This window comes from Lemur catta, chromosome 10 (genome assembly GCF_020740605.2).
Source record: "Lemur catta isolate mLemCat1 chromosome 10, mLemCat1.pri, whole genome shotgun sequence".
In the NCBI taxonomy this organism is placed as follows: domain Eukaryota; kingdom Metazoa; phylum Chordata; class Mammalia; order Primates; family Lemuridae; genus Lemur; species Lemur catta.
Window position 1 is genome coordinate 51,476,375 of NC_059137.1, and position 17,090 is coordinate 51,493,464.

The following is a 17,090-nucleotide window of genomic DNA, read 5'->3' on the forward strand; positions in this document are numbered from 1 at the left end:
ATGGTAAGAACAGGCAGCCAGAGAGAGAGGGGGCTGCATGTTAGTACAAACAACCACTAGGACAGACTCGTGAGATACTTAAGCATTTCCTGGGGGCTCTCAAAAAGACTTGGGGGAAACCTGATAAAAGAATAACATTTCTGCATTCATGAAGCATGGGACTCTGGCTATGTTAAAGGGAGGGATGAACTCCAAGGTTAAGAATGTGAAGACGTCTATGTCACAGACTCAGATGAGATCTTAAAAAGAAACCTAATAAGGGGCCTAAGACCATTTGATGGGGGAAACAATAGGTTTTTTTTTAAACAAATAATGCTGGAACACCTAGAGCAATATGCAAAAGAATGAAATTGAATTCTTACTTCACCCTTAAAAAAATTAATTCAAAATGGCTCAAAGACCAAAAAGGTAAGAGACAAAACTATGAAAATCTTAGAAGAAAACAGAGGGATAAATTTTTGTAGCCTTTGCTTTGACAATGGACTATCAAATATGGTACCAAAAGCATAAGCAACAAAAGAAAAAATAGATAAATTGAATGCCATCAAAGTTAAAAACTTTTGTGCTTCAAAAAACAATAGCAAGAAAGTGAAAAGACAACCCACAGAATGGAAAAAATACTTGCATATCATATATCTGATAAGGGTCTTATATCTAGAATATATAAAGCACTCCCACAATTTGATAACAAGAAGGAAAATAAACCTATTAAAAATGGGCAAAGGATCTGCATAGACATTTCTTCAAAGGAGATATACAAATAACTAATAAACACATGAGAAGATGCTCAACATCACTAGTCATCAGGGAAATGTAAATCAAAGCCACGAGACGCCACTTCATACCCATTAGGATGGGTATAATCAAAAAGTCAGATACTAACAAGTGTTAGCTAGGATGTGGGGAAATCAGAACCATTATGCATTGCTAGGAGGATTGTAAAAATGGTGCAGCGACTTTTGAAAATAGTCTGGCAGTTTCTCAAATGGTTAAACATAGTTTCCATGTGACCCAGCAATTCCACTCCTAAGTATGTACAGTCATCCCTCAGTATCCATGAGGGGTTGGTTCCAGGACACCCATCCTTGCCACAGATACCAAAATCCACAGATGCTCAAGTCCCTTACAAAAAATGGTGTAGTATTTGCATATAACCTATGGATATCCTCCCATGTACTTTAAATCATCTCTAGATTACTTATAATACCTAATACTATGTAAATGCTAAGTAAATAGTTGTTCTGCTGTATTGTTTTTTAAATTTGTATTATTTTTATGTTGTATTATAATTTTTTATTATGGCTTTTTTTCAAGTATTTTCAATCCATGGTTAGTTGAACTGGCAGATGTGGAACCCTCGAATGCAGAAGAGCAACTGCACTCAAGAGGAATGAAAACATATGTTCATGCAAAAACTTGCACAGGTTGTTTATAGTAGTGCGATTCACAATGATCAAAAGGTGGGAGCAATACAAATGTCCATCAACAGATGAATGGATAAACTAAGTGTGGTACGTCCATAAAATGGAATATTATTTGGCCATGAAAAGGACTGAAATACTGATTCATGTTACAATATGGAAGAACCTTGAAAACATTATGTGAGGTGAAAGAAGCCACTCACAAAAGACCATATATTATGTGTTTATATTTATATAAAATGTCCAGAATAAGCAAATCTATAGAGACAGAATGTAGATTAATGGTTGCCTAGGGCAGGTGGAGGGGGAGTGACTACTAAATAATACAGCGTTTCTTTTTGAGTTGATAAGAAAGTTCTAAAATTGACTGTGGTGATAGTTGCACATCTGTGAATATACGAAACATCATTGAATTGTATGCTTTAAATCGGTGAATTATATAGTATGTGATTAATATCACAATAAAGCTGATATATAACATATATGTAATTTATAATATATGTTTGATAACTTTACTAAGAAATCTTAGCATGCTACATCAGATGTCTCAAAGTTAGACACCTGTAGGGAAAGCCAGGTAGCAGAAACGCGTGGCTGTGGCTCAGAGCGAGGCAGGGATGGGGCATTTGGTGAACTGGGGAGCGCGTCACTGCCTAACACCAGCTCAAGCAAGAAAAGCATAGCACTGGACAAGATTTCTCCCATGGGCCACCAGCTCATGATCTTTGTTCCAGAAAAGATGAGCAATAGCTATAAGTTTGTTACTTTTCCTTTTCCTTGATGACTTTTTCAACCTTATCAAGGGCATGAAAGTAAGAAAAATCATCTCCCCGCCACCACCCTTATCTGTCACTTCTGGTACTGGTGGTCGTGCCCTGGCCTGACAAGTTCATTAAAATCTCCGTTTTGACCAGGAGAGCCTCCCTCGTCCACATCTCTGCTTCGGGCCTTCGCTGCTGGCTTGTGCTACCCCAACTTTGAGTTTGCAGTGTCCAAAGGCAAAAGGGACAGATGCGGTGGCTAGCCACTTCCTGCACTCCCATCGCATCTTCAGCTAGCCTGGCTGCATCATCTACCAACTCCCACTCGCTCCTCTCTGCTCCCAGCTGCAGCCCTCATTAGTGTCGAATTGATTTCTGGGGCTGCATTGCCCAGTCAATGTCCCCCTCCCAGTGAGAGGTAAAAGGCTGCAGTCCCCGTGGGGCACTTGCGCTTACTGTAAACCCAAGCCGACTCCTGCCGTGTGTTTGCACACAGCCTGCCTCTTCAGCCCCCTTCCCCGGGACCTGGCTCCACAGTAAACATTTCAGCAAAGTGCACTGTGGGGGTTGAAATACGAGCACCAACGGGACACTTTGTAGTTAAGGGAAAGTAGGACACCCCGATCTTCATACATATAACACCTCTTAATGGTCAAGGGTGAATACTTGGATTTTTATCTGAGCCTGGAACTCTATTTCTAAATTCACCTGTTTATCTAGAGATCAGCAGCATTTGTTTCACTGTCAAATAATAAGACAGAAAAGGCCCAGCCAGAGCATTTAGTCCTTACATGGTACATTTCATTCAAGTATTTAAAAGCTTTCCTTGATATTCACAAAATGTACCCCTCCACCCAAGCTGTTACCAGCTTGGAATCTAAGTAAGAAATGCAGTTGAGCCCAAGTACCTGTCCTCCCTGAGGCGTCTTCTTGACACTCAAGCATCTCCTCATTGCTGTTTTTCTAACTTCTCCAATCAATTTCAGTGCAAATTTCCATTTGCTGTGTGCCCACGAAATGTGAGGGAGCCATGGTGTTATGTAATCATTTAAGTTTTGGAGAAGAAGAACTGTTATCTGAGGCATAAAATCCTGCAATGATAGAGCTGGAAAAGACTTTAGAAATCAACCAGTCCCATCACCCTCAATGCAGACATTATTCAGGAGACACAAGAGGGTATCTGACTTGCTCAAGGTCACACAGTGAGGTAATGACAGAGACAGGACAAGAACTCTAGACGAATCAGCCAATCATTTCTGGAGAAGCCAATTATCATCTTCAGACTATGCAAAACTGAGGGCCAGACATTGGACCATGATGATCCTCCCTTTCTCCTCTATTCTTTCTGCCTCCTCCACCAAATGCTGCAATTCTGTCAGGCCCAGCTGGAGACAGCCTCCTTGTCTCATTACAATTGCTCAAATTATACATAAGAATAAGTGGATTTTAGCAGAGAAAAGAAATAGGGGAAGACAATATTTATTAGGGCTTAGAGTAGTTGTGGCAGTTTCATGCACATAGTAGGTGAAGCAAAAGAGAATCTCTTCCTACTAATGAGGAGGTGGAATTTTGAGAGTGGTTAGTAAGCCACAAGGAAATAAGTCAAAAGATATCTACAAACATACATGGGTGGGCAAGTCATGGGACACTCAAACTCAAATTCTGTTTCCCCACTCTCTGAGATGAGAATTTCACATTTTTTTCCCTCTCTTCACAGCTCCATAGTTACTTCACCAACCTCAGCTTGCTGATAGCCTCACTTCAACCTATTGGAAAATGGAAAGTATTAAAGATAATTTAAAAAAATTTTTTCTATCTAGAACCTTTTGAAGTACAAAGCATTTTTTCACCCACACTTCCTTGTCACAGAGATTCATCTCATCTAGGCAATTCGAGAGACCCCCATTGCCCCAAGTGGAGTTGTAACAACAATAACAAAAAAAAGGCACGCCAAAAAGTCAATCCCTTGTTTTTGAAACTTATTTTATATGGAATAATCTGGAGAGAAAAGGCTTTGGATTTGCAGGTTTACAAACATTCTGAGTTTCATAGAGTTTAGCCAGAAGACATATGGAAATGTATGTGCATGTTTTGGATTTTACAATGATGAGGATTGGGGTTCTGGGTGGCAGGGAATGCAGCGTGACTCTCACGCAGTGAAGAATTATCCCACCCCCAAAGCCAGCAGTGTCCAGTTAAGAAACACTTCTTTAAAGTCTTGAAGGTCCCAGGGCATTATCTTTTGTCATAAATATTAGATTTTGGCAGAATAGTTACAGATCCTGGCTACCTTACCTCAAAAATGGGAAAGATGGCTGGAGAAGAGTCAGAGTAGGGAAGAGATCTTAGACATCAGTGTGCTCCAGACAAAAAGCCTGTGGCCTTGTTCCCAGCCTGAGTCTCAGGAGCCAGGGAACACAGTTAATTTCTCCACCCCACCCCCAGATAAGCTGTGGAATCCCAGAGCAGAGAACTGTGTCTCCACCCAGGAGTGGGGTGGGAAGGCACATAAAGGAGGAGGAGATAATGTGGGAGCTGCAGACTTGAAAATGGCTGCATGAGGTGCCCAGGTCTGGGGGCCAGAGGAGCCTCACAGAGCGACTCTGCAGCCCTGGCCGTGGCCGTGGGTGCAACAGCTAGATGACCCTGCGCCACAGGCTGGCAGAGCTGGGGAGGGCTCAGACGAACACAAGGACTGCTTGGCATGGACAGAGAGGCCTGAGCTGCAGGTGGCCAACTCTTCTCTAATGGCACCATGGGAGGCCCTGTGGGCATTCAGCACAAGCCTTGGGAGGCAGAGGACCCTGAATGAATGATGGAAGTTAAATTTACGACTCATGTTGAAATAGGGCATCAAAACAGAATATAGTTTACTTCCGCAAAAAGTTGTATCTTTTGCACACCGGGCTTTGGGAAATGAGAAATTCAAGTTGTTACAGCACAGACTCATCTCATCTGCACCTTTGTTTCTTCCTTTCCTGTTGTGCTGGGGGAAGAGTCTTGCTGAGCAGGAGACGGCACTGAGCAGCTCCCTCTCTTCAAGTGTTCAAAGGGGGAAGGTTGTTCTTCTCCAGTGGTAGGAAGGAACAGTATTGGGTGGCAGGGTGAGAAGGGAAGAATCTTCCAGTACTTCCTTCCTACCTCTTCACTTTCTCCTCCCCGTGGTAGGTGAAACAGGGGCCTTGTGCCAGTGTCTGTTTTTTTCTCTGTCTCTCAATCTCTCTCTCTCTCTCCTGCCTGCCTCTGTAACTTCAAGTTATGGAAACTCAAGATCTTTTTTTCAGTGTCCTCCTGTCACATAGGTAACTTCCCAGGACAGGGTTTCCCCTCTGCAGCGGGAGGCCAGTGGCAGCTCTCCAATTGTAAAGCCTGGCTTGTGGGGAGTGGGGTGATTTTAGTTTAACAGGAGCACGAAGTCCTCTCTTGGGTACAAGTGCAGCTTTCCAATCCAGGTTTATTACTATCAAAGGTAATAGTTTTATCCTAATTTCTACTAGTTCCTTCTATATCCTATTGGCCTAGGCTCTAGAGAGGATGATTCTAACATTTCCTTTTCATATTAGAGCTAAGTGTCCACTTATGCTTTAGATCCCTTCCCTTCGCCTTCTGGAAGATGCTGCTCCTTCAGTCAGGCCCTCTCTCCTGGATCATCAGTCTGCAAACATGCTCTGGTGCACCCGTCTGGATGCAGCCACAGTTATCTCTCACTGGGTCAGCTCTCTCATTCAGCCCTGCTGAAAAGCCTTCTGTGTCTCCTGACTCCCTTGAAATCAAATCTAAACACTGCGTCCTGCCCGGTGTACAAGGCCCTGCACGATCTCTCAGCGCACGCGCACACAAACAAACGCACACACACCTACATGACTCCCAGTCACACTGGTCCCCAGTCAGGTCCTTGGGCATGCAGTTTCCTTCACTCTCACACCACTAGGACCTCCTAACCCTTCAAGTCTCAAATAAAAGGTGACTCCCTCTGAGAAACCTTCTCCAGCCACCCTGACAGAGGTCCCCTCTATCAACTGTTTTTTGTATTTGTTTCGGTCCCATCTTATAATTGTTTATTTGCTTGGTTTTTTGTTTGTTTGTTTGTTTGTCTTCTCCACCAGAAGGTAATCTCCCTGAGGGTTGGGTTGCTGTTTGCCTGGTCACTGCTATATCTTCATGTGCCTCTTAAATGGTAGGCTTTCAATAAACAACTGGGAAGTATGCAAATAAATCAGTGGTGATGGTGGGGCAGTCATGGGCAAGCACTGCTTGGACTGCCCTTCAAAAAAGAATTTGCTATTCAGTGGTGCAGAATACCGTTAGCTCACAGCCTCCAGCTGCAGCACCTTTGCACACTGTCGAAACACTTTGTCACACCCTCCCAGGGCAGCTCCCCGCCAGTGGCTAACTGAGCGCAGCACCTAACCATTTCTGCCCAATGGGGCTCCCCACTGGGTGGAGCAGGATATTGTTAGGTCATGGTCTCAGCTCATCCTGCCCACAGTGCCCCTTCTCTTACACTTACCTTGTCATAAACTTGGGGTGCAGTGCAGTAGTGAGATGGCAATTGTACATCTAGGACTGAACATAAGACCAGAAGGCAAGAGCAAGGTGAATATGAGCAGGAAGCCGGGTCTTCGTGACACCAAGCACAGTTGTACCAGTGCGCTCAGTTCACACCTGTACTCATATAACAGGTGCACACACGATCCTGTGAAGGAGGAGGGAAAACTCAGAGCTTGGTCTGCGCATGGGTTAGCTCAGTATGTGCACGCAAGCAGAAAATGAAGAACAGTTACATTCAGGTATGCTTTGAAAGACAGTGCTGAGGGAAAATCTTCCCGGTAGGTGGAGCTTCAAGCAGGGCACCTGCTTAACCACCTTGTGCAGAAGGGAAAGAGACCTTAAGCGAGAATATACATGGATTCATGGACAGCGGGAATGGCCTGGCTTCATGGTCACAGGCCCAAAAGGAAACAGACTGGAAGATGGGAGACAAGGAGGCCTGGGGTAGAGCCGTGGATGGATATATGGGACACATGGCATGTGAAGATTTAGCCCACCAGAAACCATCCACCATGGAGAAGGCACTGAACAACCTAACAGATGAAATAACGTGTCCAGTTGATATTAGCCCATCTTTGTCATTAGCCACTGCAGAACTGCGTAGTGGCACACAAACGGAGCTGCCGCAGTAGCAGACACGGAGGCTATGCTTGGGCTCAGTGGCATGGACTACCCCCTGCCAAGCCTGATCTAGTCAGTACTGCTTCCAAAGCTCCAACTTATCAGCAACAGAAACTAACAATGAGAGACCAGCTGGCCACAGATCGACTACATTGGTCCCCTGCTACACTGGAAAGACTAGTAGTTTGGTCTCAAAGGAATAGACACTGAATCTGGGTGTGGATTTGCCTTTTCTGCTTAAAGTGTCAGCCAGCATCACTCTCTGGCTTATGAAATGCCTGATCCACAGGCATGGAACTACATAGCATCCGAACAAGAGATATACTTCCCAGTGAGGGAGGGACACGGTGGCCATTTCTTGTATTTGTACCATCCAGAGCAGCCAGAGTGATAGAATGACCTGCTGAAGACTCAACTGAGAGGAAGTATTTGGCAAGGATGGGGTACCAAACTCCAGGATGCAGTATACATGCTGAATCAGAGAACTTTATATGACACCGTGTCACAGAAAGGAAGAATACATGGGTCTCGAACCAAGAGTTGAAGCAGGAGTGGCCCCACTTATTGTCATTCTGATACCTTCTGGGGGACTCTGTGTGTCCCATTCCCACCACTCTAGGTTTTGAAGTGTTAGAGGTACTGGTCCCCAAAGGGGGCACACTCTTGCCAAGGGGTACAACAAGGATCCCATTGAACTACATGCGACAACTACCACCTGAGCACTTTGAATTCCTTGTGTCCAGGCACCTGCTGGCAAGAGGAGTCATCTCCATCTTGGAAGGGGTAATTGATGCTGATGAGCAGAGGGAAGTAGACATTCTGTTACACAGTGGGGTACATTCCCAAGGGAAGGATACATGTCAAACTCAGGTGATCCATTTGGACATACCCTGGTACTTCTTTGTCCAGTTTTGATAGTGAATAAACAAGGGCCTGAAAAGGTTACAGTTATGAGGGACAGAAATCCCTCAGGAATGAGGATTTGGGTAATGCCACCAAGTAAGTCCCTAACAACAGCAGAGGTGATAGCTGAGGATATGGGGAATTTTAAATGGATAGCAGAGGAGAGAGAATGAGTACCATGTATAGTACTGAGACCGAATGCAGCAACAGGGGCTATAGTTTGTCCCCCTTTCCTCCCTCTTCTAAATTTCCCCACAGAAAGAGAGGCCCACTGGAAGCCTGGAAGAGCTGCTCCCTGAACATATACAGAAAAGTGGATTTGGATTCTGGCAGTCAAGTAGGTGGACCACTCTGACCACACTTCAAGAAAAAACTTGCAGTTCACCTGCAAGGAGTACAGTTAACTGACGGGCTCTGGCTGCAGCAACTCTGGGATCCACAACAGTGTGGGAGCTGAGGCCATGCTCCTCTGGGCAGTCCCCAGCCAACTGCTGAGCATGGTGGGGGCACCAGGGTCTGGCCATTTCTGCCCCAAACAGGACTCCTTTTAGAGGCAATCTTTGCTCTAGAGTTCCACATCAGATTGGCTTTGTCTCGTCTGCTTTGTGGTTTGAGTATCTCCCTGTCCTATCTGTCTTACTTTCTTTGCCTTTTGCAGGTGTCAGATCAGCACCATAGTCTCAAGGCTTTTCCTTCCCAATCCTCCTTCTTCCCCCTTTATCTTTCACAGATATTCCTCCTCAATAAACATCTTATGCTCCTAACTCTTTCTCAGCATCCTTCTCAAGTGACGGGAACTGACACAGATGGTAAAAGAACATGAGATCCAGGACACAAGTGACAATCCCCTCACTGTATACCAAAAACAGGACTAAGCCCTGCTGATTATTCTCTCTCAGTGCCTGATGTTTCTGTTCCCATGTGCCATTTCCATTACCTGGCTTGAGCCTTTACTATAATTTTCCCTCATATTCATTTAATTAAGTAATGTTTTAAATGATTACAAAAATGATACACTGTAGAATTCAAACAGTATAAAACTAGAATTATCCTTTTATACTTCAATGCTAATTCTCAGAGCTAACAATTAATAATAGTTACTTGTATATGCTTCCAGATTAACATATATTTCTATAAACAAATGGGATTACAGTAAACATTGTTATGCAACCTTCTGGGTATTTCTAACTTAAAACTACTACAGGTGGAGCATCCCTAATCTGAAAATCCAAATTCAGAATGCTCCAAAACTCATAAACTTTTGAGTGCCGAATTGATGCCACAAATGGAAAATCCCATACCTGACCACATGTGATGAACCCCTGAGTTAAATGCAGGTGCACCATATACAGTTTATTCAGTGTCCCCAAGAGAAATAAGACCCCACCCAGACCCCTTTAGTTTTGATATATCTTTTTCTCACATTCCCAGAATCCCCCAAGCAAGCACATCCATAAAGGGTAATAAAATGCCACATGTGCAGGCTGGAAACACCAATGCAGGCCCTATCCCCAAGATTTCTTATTCTGTATATGCAAATATCCAAAATAAAAAAAAATCCAAAATCTGAAATACTTCTAGTTCCAAGCATTTCCAATAAGGGATAGCCAATCTGTATTTCGGACATATGAACATCTTTACATATCAATATATTTAACTCTACCACATTCTTTCTAATAGCTGTTAAAATAATTTAGTTAACAAGTCATGTCATTGAAGAATGTTTAGCTCCAGGATTTGGCTATTATAAACAAGGCTGCAGTGAATCTCCTTGTATTTATTTTTTTGGGAACTGAGGACCCATGTCTTGATCCATTTTTTAATTAAAATGTTTATTTTTTGTACTGATTTTTAAAAGTTCTTTAAATGCTAAAGAAAACAGCTCATTTTCCAATATGTGTGTTACAAACGTTTGTCTCTATTTTGTTGTTTATCTTTTGACATTGCTTGTGGTATGTTTTTCTCTATAAAAGTTTAAAATTTGTATGCAGTCAAATTTATCAGCATTTTCTGTTACAGATTTTAGGTTTAGAGTCTTGCCTAGAAAGGCCTTCTCTATGCCAATATTATGAAAAAAAATCACCTATGTATATTTCTAGTATGTTCATAGTTTTCCTTTTTAAGTATTTAAATCTTTTATTTTCTGGAGTTTATTTCAGCATAAGCAATCTAGTTTTACTTTTTTCCAAATGGCTGCCAGTAATTCTAATGTCATGTATTACAACTCTCCCCACTGATTTGAAATACCACACTCTAAACTCCCAAAGTATTCCTTAATTACTATGTTTCTCATTTCCTTAGGATCCTTACAGAATCTGTGTTAATCAGCAATATGTGAACAAACAAATGAGATAAACAACGGAATGGAAATATTCACCTAAGTGTACGTCAGTAGGAAGGTTCTTCAAGGTCCTGGTTACTTTTACAGAGTGCAATGTCTAAAGTTCAATAAGATGGTCCACATCTCAAGCAGGTACCAGGCACACAAGTGAGAGGGCAAGGATCTGGGGCAATCTAGGGTTTTGTTGCCCTCTTAATATAAAATCCTTCCCATTAGAGTTCTTGGATTTTACAAAAGCATGGTAGTTTTTATTGAGTGCATAACTGAAGGAAGGCTTTGCACTTCAAAGCCTGTTGCTATTACACCCGCTGCATTAGTAAAGTAGGTAAGGGGATCAGTAGCAATGAGAACTTTAAGTGTCTTAGGCATCCCTCTGCAGCAAGACAGCCTTTCTGAAGGTGATTGTAGACAGACATGGTCCTACATCTTTGAAGTATACTCAATGCAGAATCAATTCAGGAACTCACAGATACTAGTTATCAGCTTGTGTTTATTCACATCTCTGAGAAGGGTTTCATTAACGTAATACATATTGGTCAATTCTTTGCTTTTAAACTTTACCTTTTGCCCATCAGCAAATCAATATGTATTTTAATCTTCTTCTGTTTTAGAACTGGTTTTAAGACTCCCAGCAAAGAGGCTCAGATTTTACAATCATTAATTGCTATTATCAGCCCCTTTCATTTCCTAAACATCAGCAGTTTCTTAAAATTCTGCTTTCATTCCTTTACTAAGTTATCCCTTCTTATTCATCACTTGGTTCTGTTGTGTGTTTCAACCAAGTACAGAGTTTACAACTAGCCAATAAAGGAAAGAAAAAGAATGCTCTGAAATTCTCCATTGATTACTCAGTCTATCTGACTTATCAACAGCTTCACACAGAACTCACCTAGTCTGACCACTCTTAATGGATGCTACCAAGTACTTCCAAAGCTCTAGGTGGGTCTGTCACAGGGTAGAGGACTTGCATTCATTTTCTCTCTAATTTAAACAAGTACTGAATTATCATCTTTGGGTGGTCAATTATTCTATATGGCACAATATAACTTGTTTCTTCCTAAACTGTCAGTATTTTCTACTTTATCAGAAGTTAGAGATTCAGGAGAATCTGCCAATTCCTTCACTGCCTAATTTGGCAAGTCACTTAATCTCTCTGAGTCTTAATATCCTGATCTGTAAAATGGAAAAATACTGCATTTGGAAACTATGAGATAATCTGAATAATGCAGTTTTCACAGAGCCTGGCTACCAGCACAAACAAGGGACTGTCTCTGATAACAGTGTTGGTATCACTGCTGTTTACAGATTAAACAAATGGTAGTAGCTGAATGAAAGAGGGTAATCTGACTAAATGGTCAGTTGTGTTCACATCTGCAAATGCATCTCTTACTTGAGACTTAGGGAGAAAAGGAATTTGTATAATTGGACAACAAAACAAAACAAAACACCATTAGTCTTTGCACTTGCTGTATTGCATTATTATGTTAATTAACACTATTTCCATTTGCCACAAAATTACAAAACCTTCCTCCTTGTGCTGCTCTTGGTATCCACAATGCAATGTTCCTCTGAGATTGCCACAATTTATTTTATTCTAAACATAAAATGATACATGTTCATTTATAAATTATAAATGTATAAAAATACGACGCAGAAAATAAAAATTATAATTCTACTCAGTAATAGTTTGCTATATTTTCTCCCATATATGTATCAATATAGAAATTTACATTATATATAAATGTAGAAATAAAACAAAATTTGCATATCACAGTACTTCTTACAAATAGGCTTGGCTCAGAAACGTAAAAACACTTGTTCAAAAGTTCACAGTGGGCAACAAGGAGAGACAAGATGGCTGACCAGAGACATCAGCTGCCAGTTCATCTCAGAAAGAAGGAAAAATTTTAAATGAAAAACAAACAAACAAACAAAACAAACATAGATTGGGTGTAATTCTGAGGGAAAAGTGCTAGAACCTACTAGAAATTCCACAGGAAGAAGGTGTAGAGCAGAACAAGAAGGAGCAAGATATGAGCAGAGATCAACCCCTGAGAGGTCTGGAGTCCAGTGGAAAGGGTAGATGGAGCAGTTTGTTTCTCCCTCCCTCACATATCTGGCTGTCAGCAGGCTCCCAAGCTGCTGGAGAGCCTTTCTACCATCATGAACCTAAAAGCTGCTACCACCAGTGAACTGGGAGCTTCTTGAGGACAAAGCACCAGGCTGACAGCCCCCTTGGGGTGCTTCCCATCACCACAGACCCAAGCCGAGATGGCAGGTGCCACATTGCTTCTCCACCCACCATGTGCCTTTGTCCTCCCAAACGTGGCTTCAACCCCTCAGTTTTCATCTCGCTCATTCCCACACAAACATTTTCCAACTCCAGCCCAGACTGCAGGAGCCACAGGAGACGGTGGGTCCCAGGGGATCTGCATGACCTCAGAGCCTGGACATTCCCAGCAGGCTGCCTTCCAGAGGGAGGAACAGAGATGACCAGAGTCCTAGCTGTCCTTCATTCAGACTCTTTTCTTCCCTTCCCCTCCCACAACTGTTAGAGATGATTGAGCCAGGGCTCTCAGGAGTGGCTGCTTCCCCTCTGTTGGTGCATCCACCACACCAAAGCTTCCACAGAGAATGGAGCTCAAACCTTTCCTCTTAAAGACGTGCAGCAGACTAAGGGGTGCTCAGACTGTGAGCTCCCTGTTCACCAGCCTTCCCCAGCTGCTCCATTAGAGCAGGGCACAACCCCAAAGCAGAGGGATATCAAACCTGCCTGAGCACCCCAGGGGCAACTCGGGACCAGCACACTTTTCCCTGGCACAGTCAGAAATTGAAGTTCAGGGACCTGGGGACAGGCCCACAGGACAGGACTCAATTGTGTTGCTTAGGGGTATGCAGGGGAGATTTGTGAGCTAATCTTGTGAGGCTAGGGAGCCCTCATGGGCAGAACTAAAAAAGAGAATGCAGTGTGGGTCCCAGCTGCAGCCCATTCATGAAGCACCCATCCCCCCACAGGAAGGCCATGCTCTCAGCCCAAGGCAGGATCTTAGACATGGAAGCTCCAGCTTGCAGAGCCATTGCTGGGGAGCTCAGCTAGTATGAGCTCCTGCCTGCTGGCAGATGGAAAAAAAAAAACACAGGGCAGAGGATGGGGGAGAAGAGTGAACACCACTCCTGACAGCCAGAATCTAGAATCTGTGAATCTCAGATAGCCCCTCCCCAACAAGCAGAATTTCTGGCTGGGTGGGGCCACTTCAGCCCCTCCCTGGTGGCTTGTCCCAGAAGCCTGGGAGTGGACCTTTGAGTGGACCCTGCTGAGACGCTAAAGAAAGAATTAAGAGGAATGAACAAAGTCTACAAGAGTAGGGAATTATGTAAAGGAGAATGAATAAAGCCTACAAGAAATATGGGATTATGAAAAACAACCAAATATAAGAATCATACGCATCCTTGAGGGTGAAGAACAAAACTCACAAGGGCTGGAAAACTTATTTGGAGGAATAATTGAGGAAAATTTCCCTGGTCTTGCTAGAGATTTAGACATCCAGGTACAAGAAATTCAACAAACACCTGGGAGATTCATTGCAAAGAGGCAATCACCAAGACACAAGACTGGCCAAAGTCAACATGAAGGAGGAACTCTTGGGAGCCATGAGATGCAAACATCAGGTAACTCACAAAGGAAACCCATCAGGCTAACTGCAGTATTCTAAATGGAGACCTTATAAACCAGTAGGGATTGGGACCCCATCTACAGTCTTCTTAAACAACAATCAGCCTAGAATTTTGTATCCTGCAAAACTAAGTTTCATATATGAAGGAGAAATAAAGACTTTTCCAGACAAGCAGATACTGAGGGAATTTGCCAAGATAAGACCTGTCCTGCAGGACATATTCAGAATTGCATCATACATGGACAAGGACAATAGATACCCACCAGTGTAAAACCACCCAAAATCTAAAGCTCAGAGCTCATATGAAAAAATAGCACAAGAGACAAAACAAAGCAATAAGGTACAACTCAACAGGATGAACAGAACAGCATTCCACAAACCAATAATATCAAGCAATGGGAACAATTTGGATGTTCCATTCAAGAGACATAGACTGGATGAATGGATAAAAAAGTACAACCCAAGTATCTGCTCTGTCTCCAGGAAACACATCTAACCCACAAGGACTCATACAGATTCAAGGTAAAGGGATGGAAAAAAATATTCCATGTAAATGGAAACCAAAAGAAAGCAGGTGTAGCCATTCTCATATCAGATAAAATTGACTTCAAATCAACAATGGCAAATAAATAAAAAGATGGTCATTATATAATGGTAAAGGGAACAGTTCAACAAGAAGACATAACAATCCTAAATATTTATGCACCTAACACAGGAGCACCCAGATTCACAAAGCAAGTAAGATAAACAGAAGCATCACAATTGCTGGGGATTTCAACACCCTACTAACAGAACTGGACAGATCACTGAAGTAGAAAATAAATAAAGAAACGCTGGACTTAAATGGGACTCTAGAGCAAATGGGGCTAACAGCCATTTACAGAACATTTTACTCCAAAACTACTAAATGTACATTCTTCTCATCAGCACATGGAACATTCTCCAAGATTGATCATATCTTAGGCCACAAAACATGTCTAAACAAATTCAAAAAAATAGAAATCATACCATGTATCTTCTCAGACTACAGTGGAATAAAATTAGAAATCAACTGCAAGAGTAACACTCAATTCAACACAAAGTCATGGAAATTAACCAACCTGCTGCTGAACAATTATTGGGTAAATAATGAAATTAAGATGGAAATCAAAATATTTCTTGCACTCAATGACGAAGGGGATGCAGGCTATCAAAATCTATGAGATTCAGCAAAAGCAGTCCTAAGGGAAAAATTCATAGCCTTATGCCTACATCAAAAAGACAGAAAGATCACAAATTACCAATCTAATGACACATCTCTATGAACTAGAAAAGGAAAAACAAAACAAACCCAAAGCCAGCAGAAGAAAAGAAATAACTAAGGTTATACCAGAACTAAATGAAATGGAAAACAAACAAACAAACAAAAGCACAAAGGGTCAATGAAACAAAAAGTTTGTTCTTTGAAAAGATAAATAAAATTGATAAACCTCTTGCTAGATTAACCAGCAACAGAAGAGAAAGAATCCAAATAAGCTCAATCAGAAATGAAAAAGGAGATATTACAACTCATACCACTTGAAGACAAAATATCATCTGTAAATATTATGTAATAATCTGTAAATAATCTGTAAATATCATCTGTAAATAGACACTGATGGGTGTCCAGTGTGCTTATCCATATATAATGCAATTCTGAGTATTTCCTGCAGAGCAGGTCCTGTCTTGACAAATTCAAATTACATGCATAGAGATTTCTATGCACACGTACTCAAAAATGTAGAGGAAATGGACAAACTCCTGGAAACACACAACCTCCTGAGACTCAGTCGAGAAGGAATAGAACTCCTAAATGGACCAATAACAAGCAGCAAGATTAAAGTGGTAATAAAAAATCTTTCAACAAAACAAAAAGTCCCAGACCAGATGGATTCATGACTAAATTTTACCCGACCTACAAAGAAGATCTGGTATCCATACTGCAGAAATTATTCCGTAACATTGAGAAGTTGGGAATCCTCCCTAACTCATTCTACAAAGCCAGTATCAACTTGATACCAAAGCCATGAAAGGATACAATAAAAAAATAAAACTACAGAATATAGATGTAAAACTCCTCAATAAAATACTAGCAAACCGAATTCAACAGCATATAGAAAGAAAAATCAACCATGACCATGTGGGCTTCATCCCAGGGATGCAAGGATGGTTCAACATATGTAAATCATTAAATGTGATTCATCACATAAACAAAAGCAAAAACAAAGACCATATGAGCATCTTAATAGATGCAGAAAAAGCATTTTAAAAAATTCAGCACCCTTTCATGATAAAAAACCCTCAACAAAATAGGCATAGAAGTAACATATCTCAAAATTACAAAAGCCATTTATGACAAACCCACAACCAACATCCTACTGAATGGAGAAGAGTTGAAAACATTCCTACTAAGAACTGAAATAAGACAGGGATGCCCACTGTCACCGCTTCTACTCAACATAGTGCTTGAAGTCCTAGCCAGAGCAATCAGACAAGAGAAGGAAATAAATGGTATCCATATCTGGAAAGAGAAGGTCAAACTATCACTTTTTGCTGATGATATGATCTTACATTGAGAAAACCCCAAATACTCCACCAAGACACTGATGGAACTGATAAATAAATTCAGCAAAGTCTCAGATTACAAAATTAATGTGTACAAATCAGTAGCATTTCTATACACCAATAACAGTCAAGCTGAGAGTCAAATTAAAGACTCAATACCATTCACAATAGCTACAAAGGGAATAAAATACTTAGGAATATACTTAACCAAAGAGATGAAAGATCTCTACAAAGA

The 17,090-nt window shown here is 41.7% G+C and overlaps 1 protein-coding gene across 4 annotated transcripts in view; it reads right to left on the reverse strand.

Annotated features, from left to right (window-relative positions):
- The window catches only part of CCDC171 (coiled-coil domain containing 171), a 367,143-nt gene that overhangs the window by 34,404 nt on the left and 315,649 nt on the right, over positions 1-17,090 (reverse strand). Inside the window, exon 25 of one of the 4 annotated variants that reach the window (XM_045563092.1) lies at positions 6,698-6,878. The exons of the other annotated variants lie outside the window; for them this stretch is intronic. Coding sequence (XP_045419048.1) covers positions 6,837-6,878 — 42 coding nt within the window. The 3' untranslated portion in view covers positions 6,698-6,836. Of the gene's footprint in view, positions 1-6,697; positions 6,879-17,090 lie in introns of those variants that run through there. 4 annotated transcript variants of the gene reach the window in all.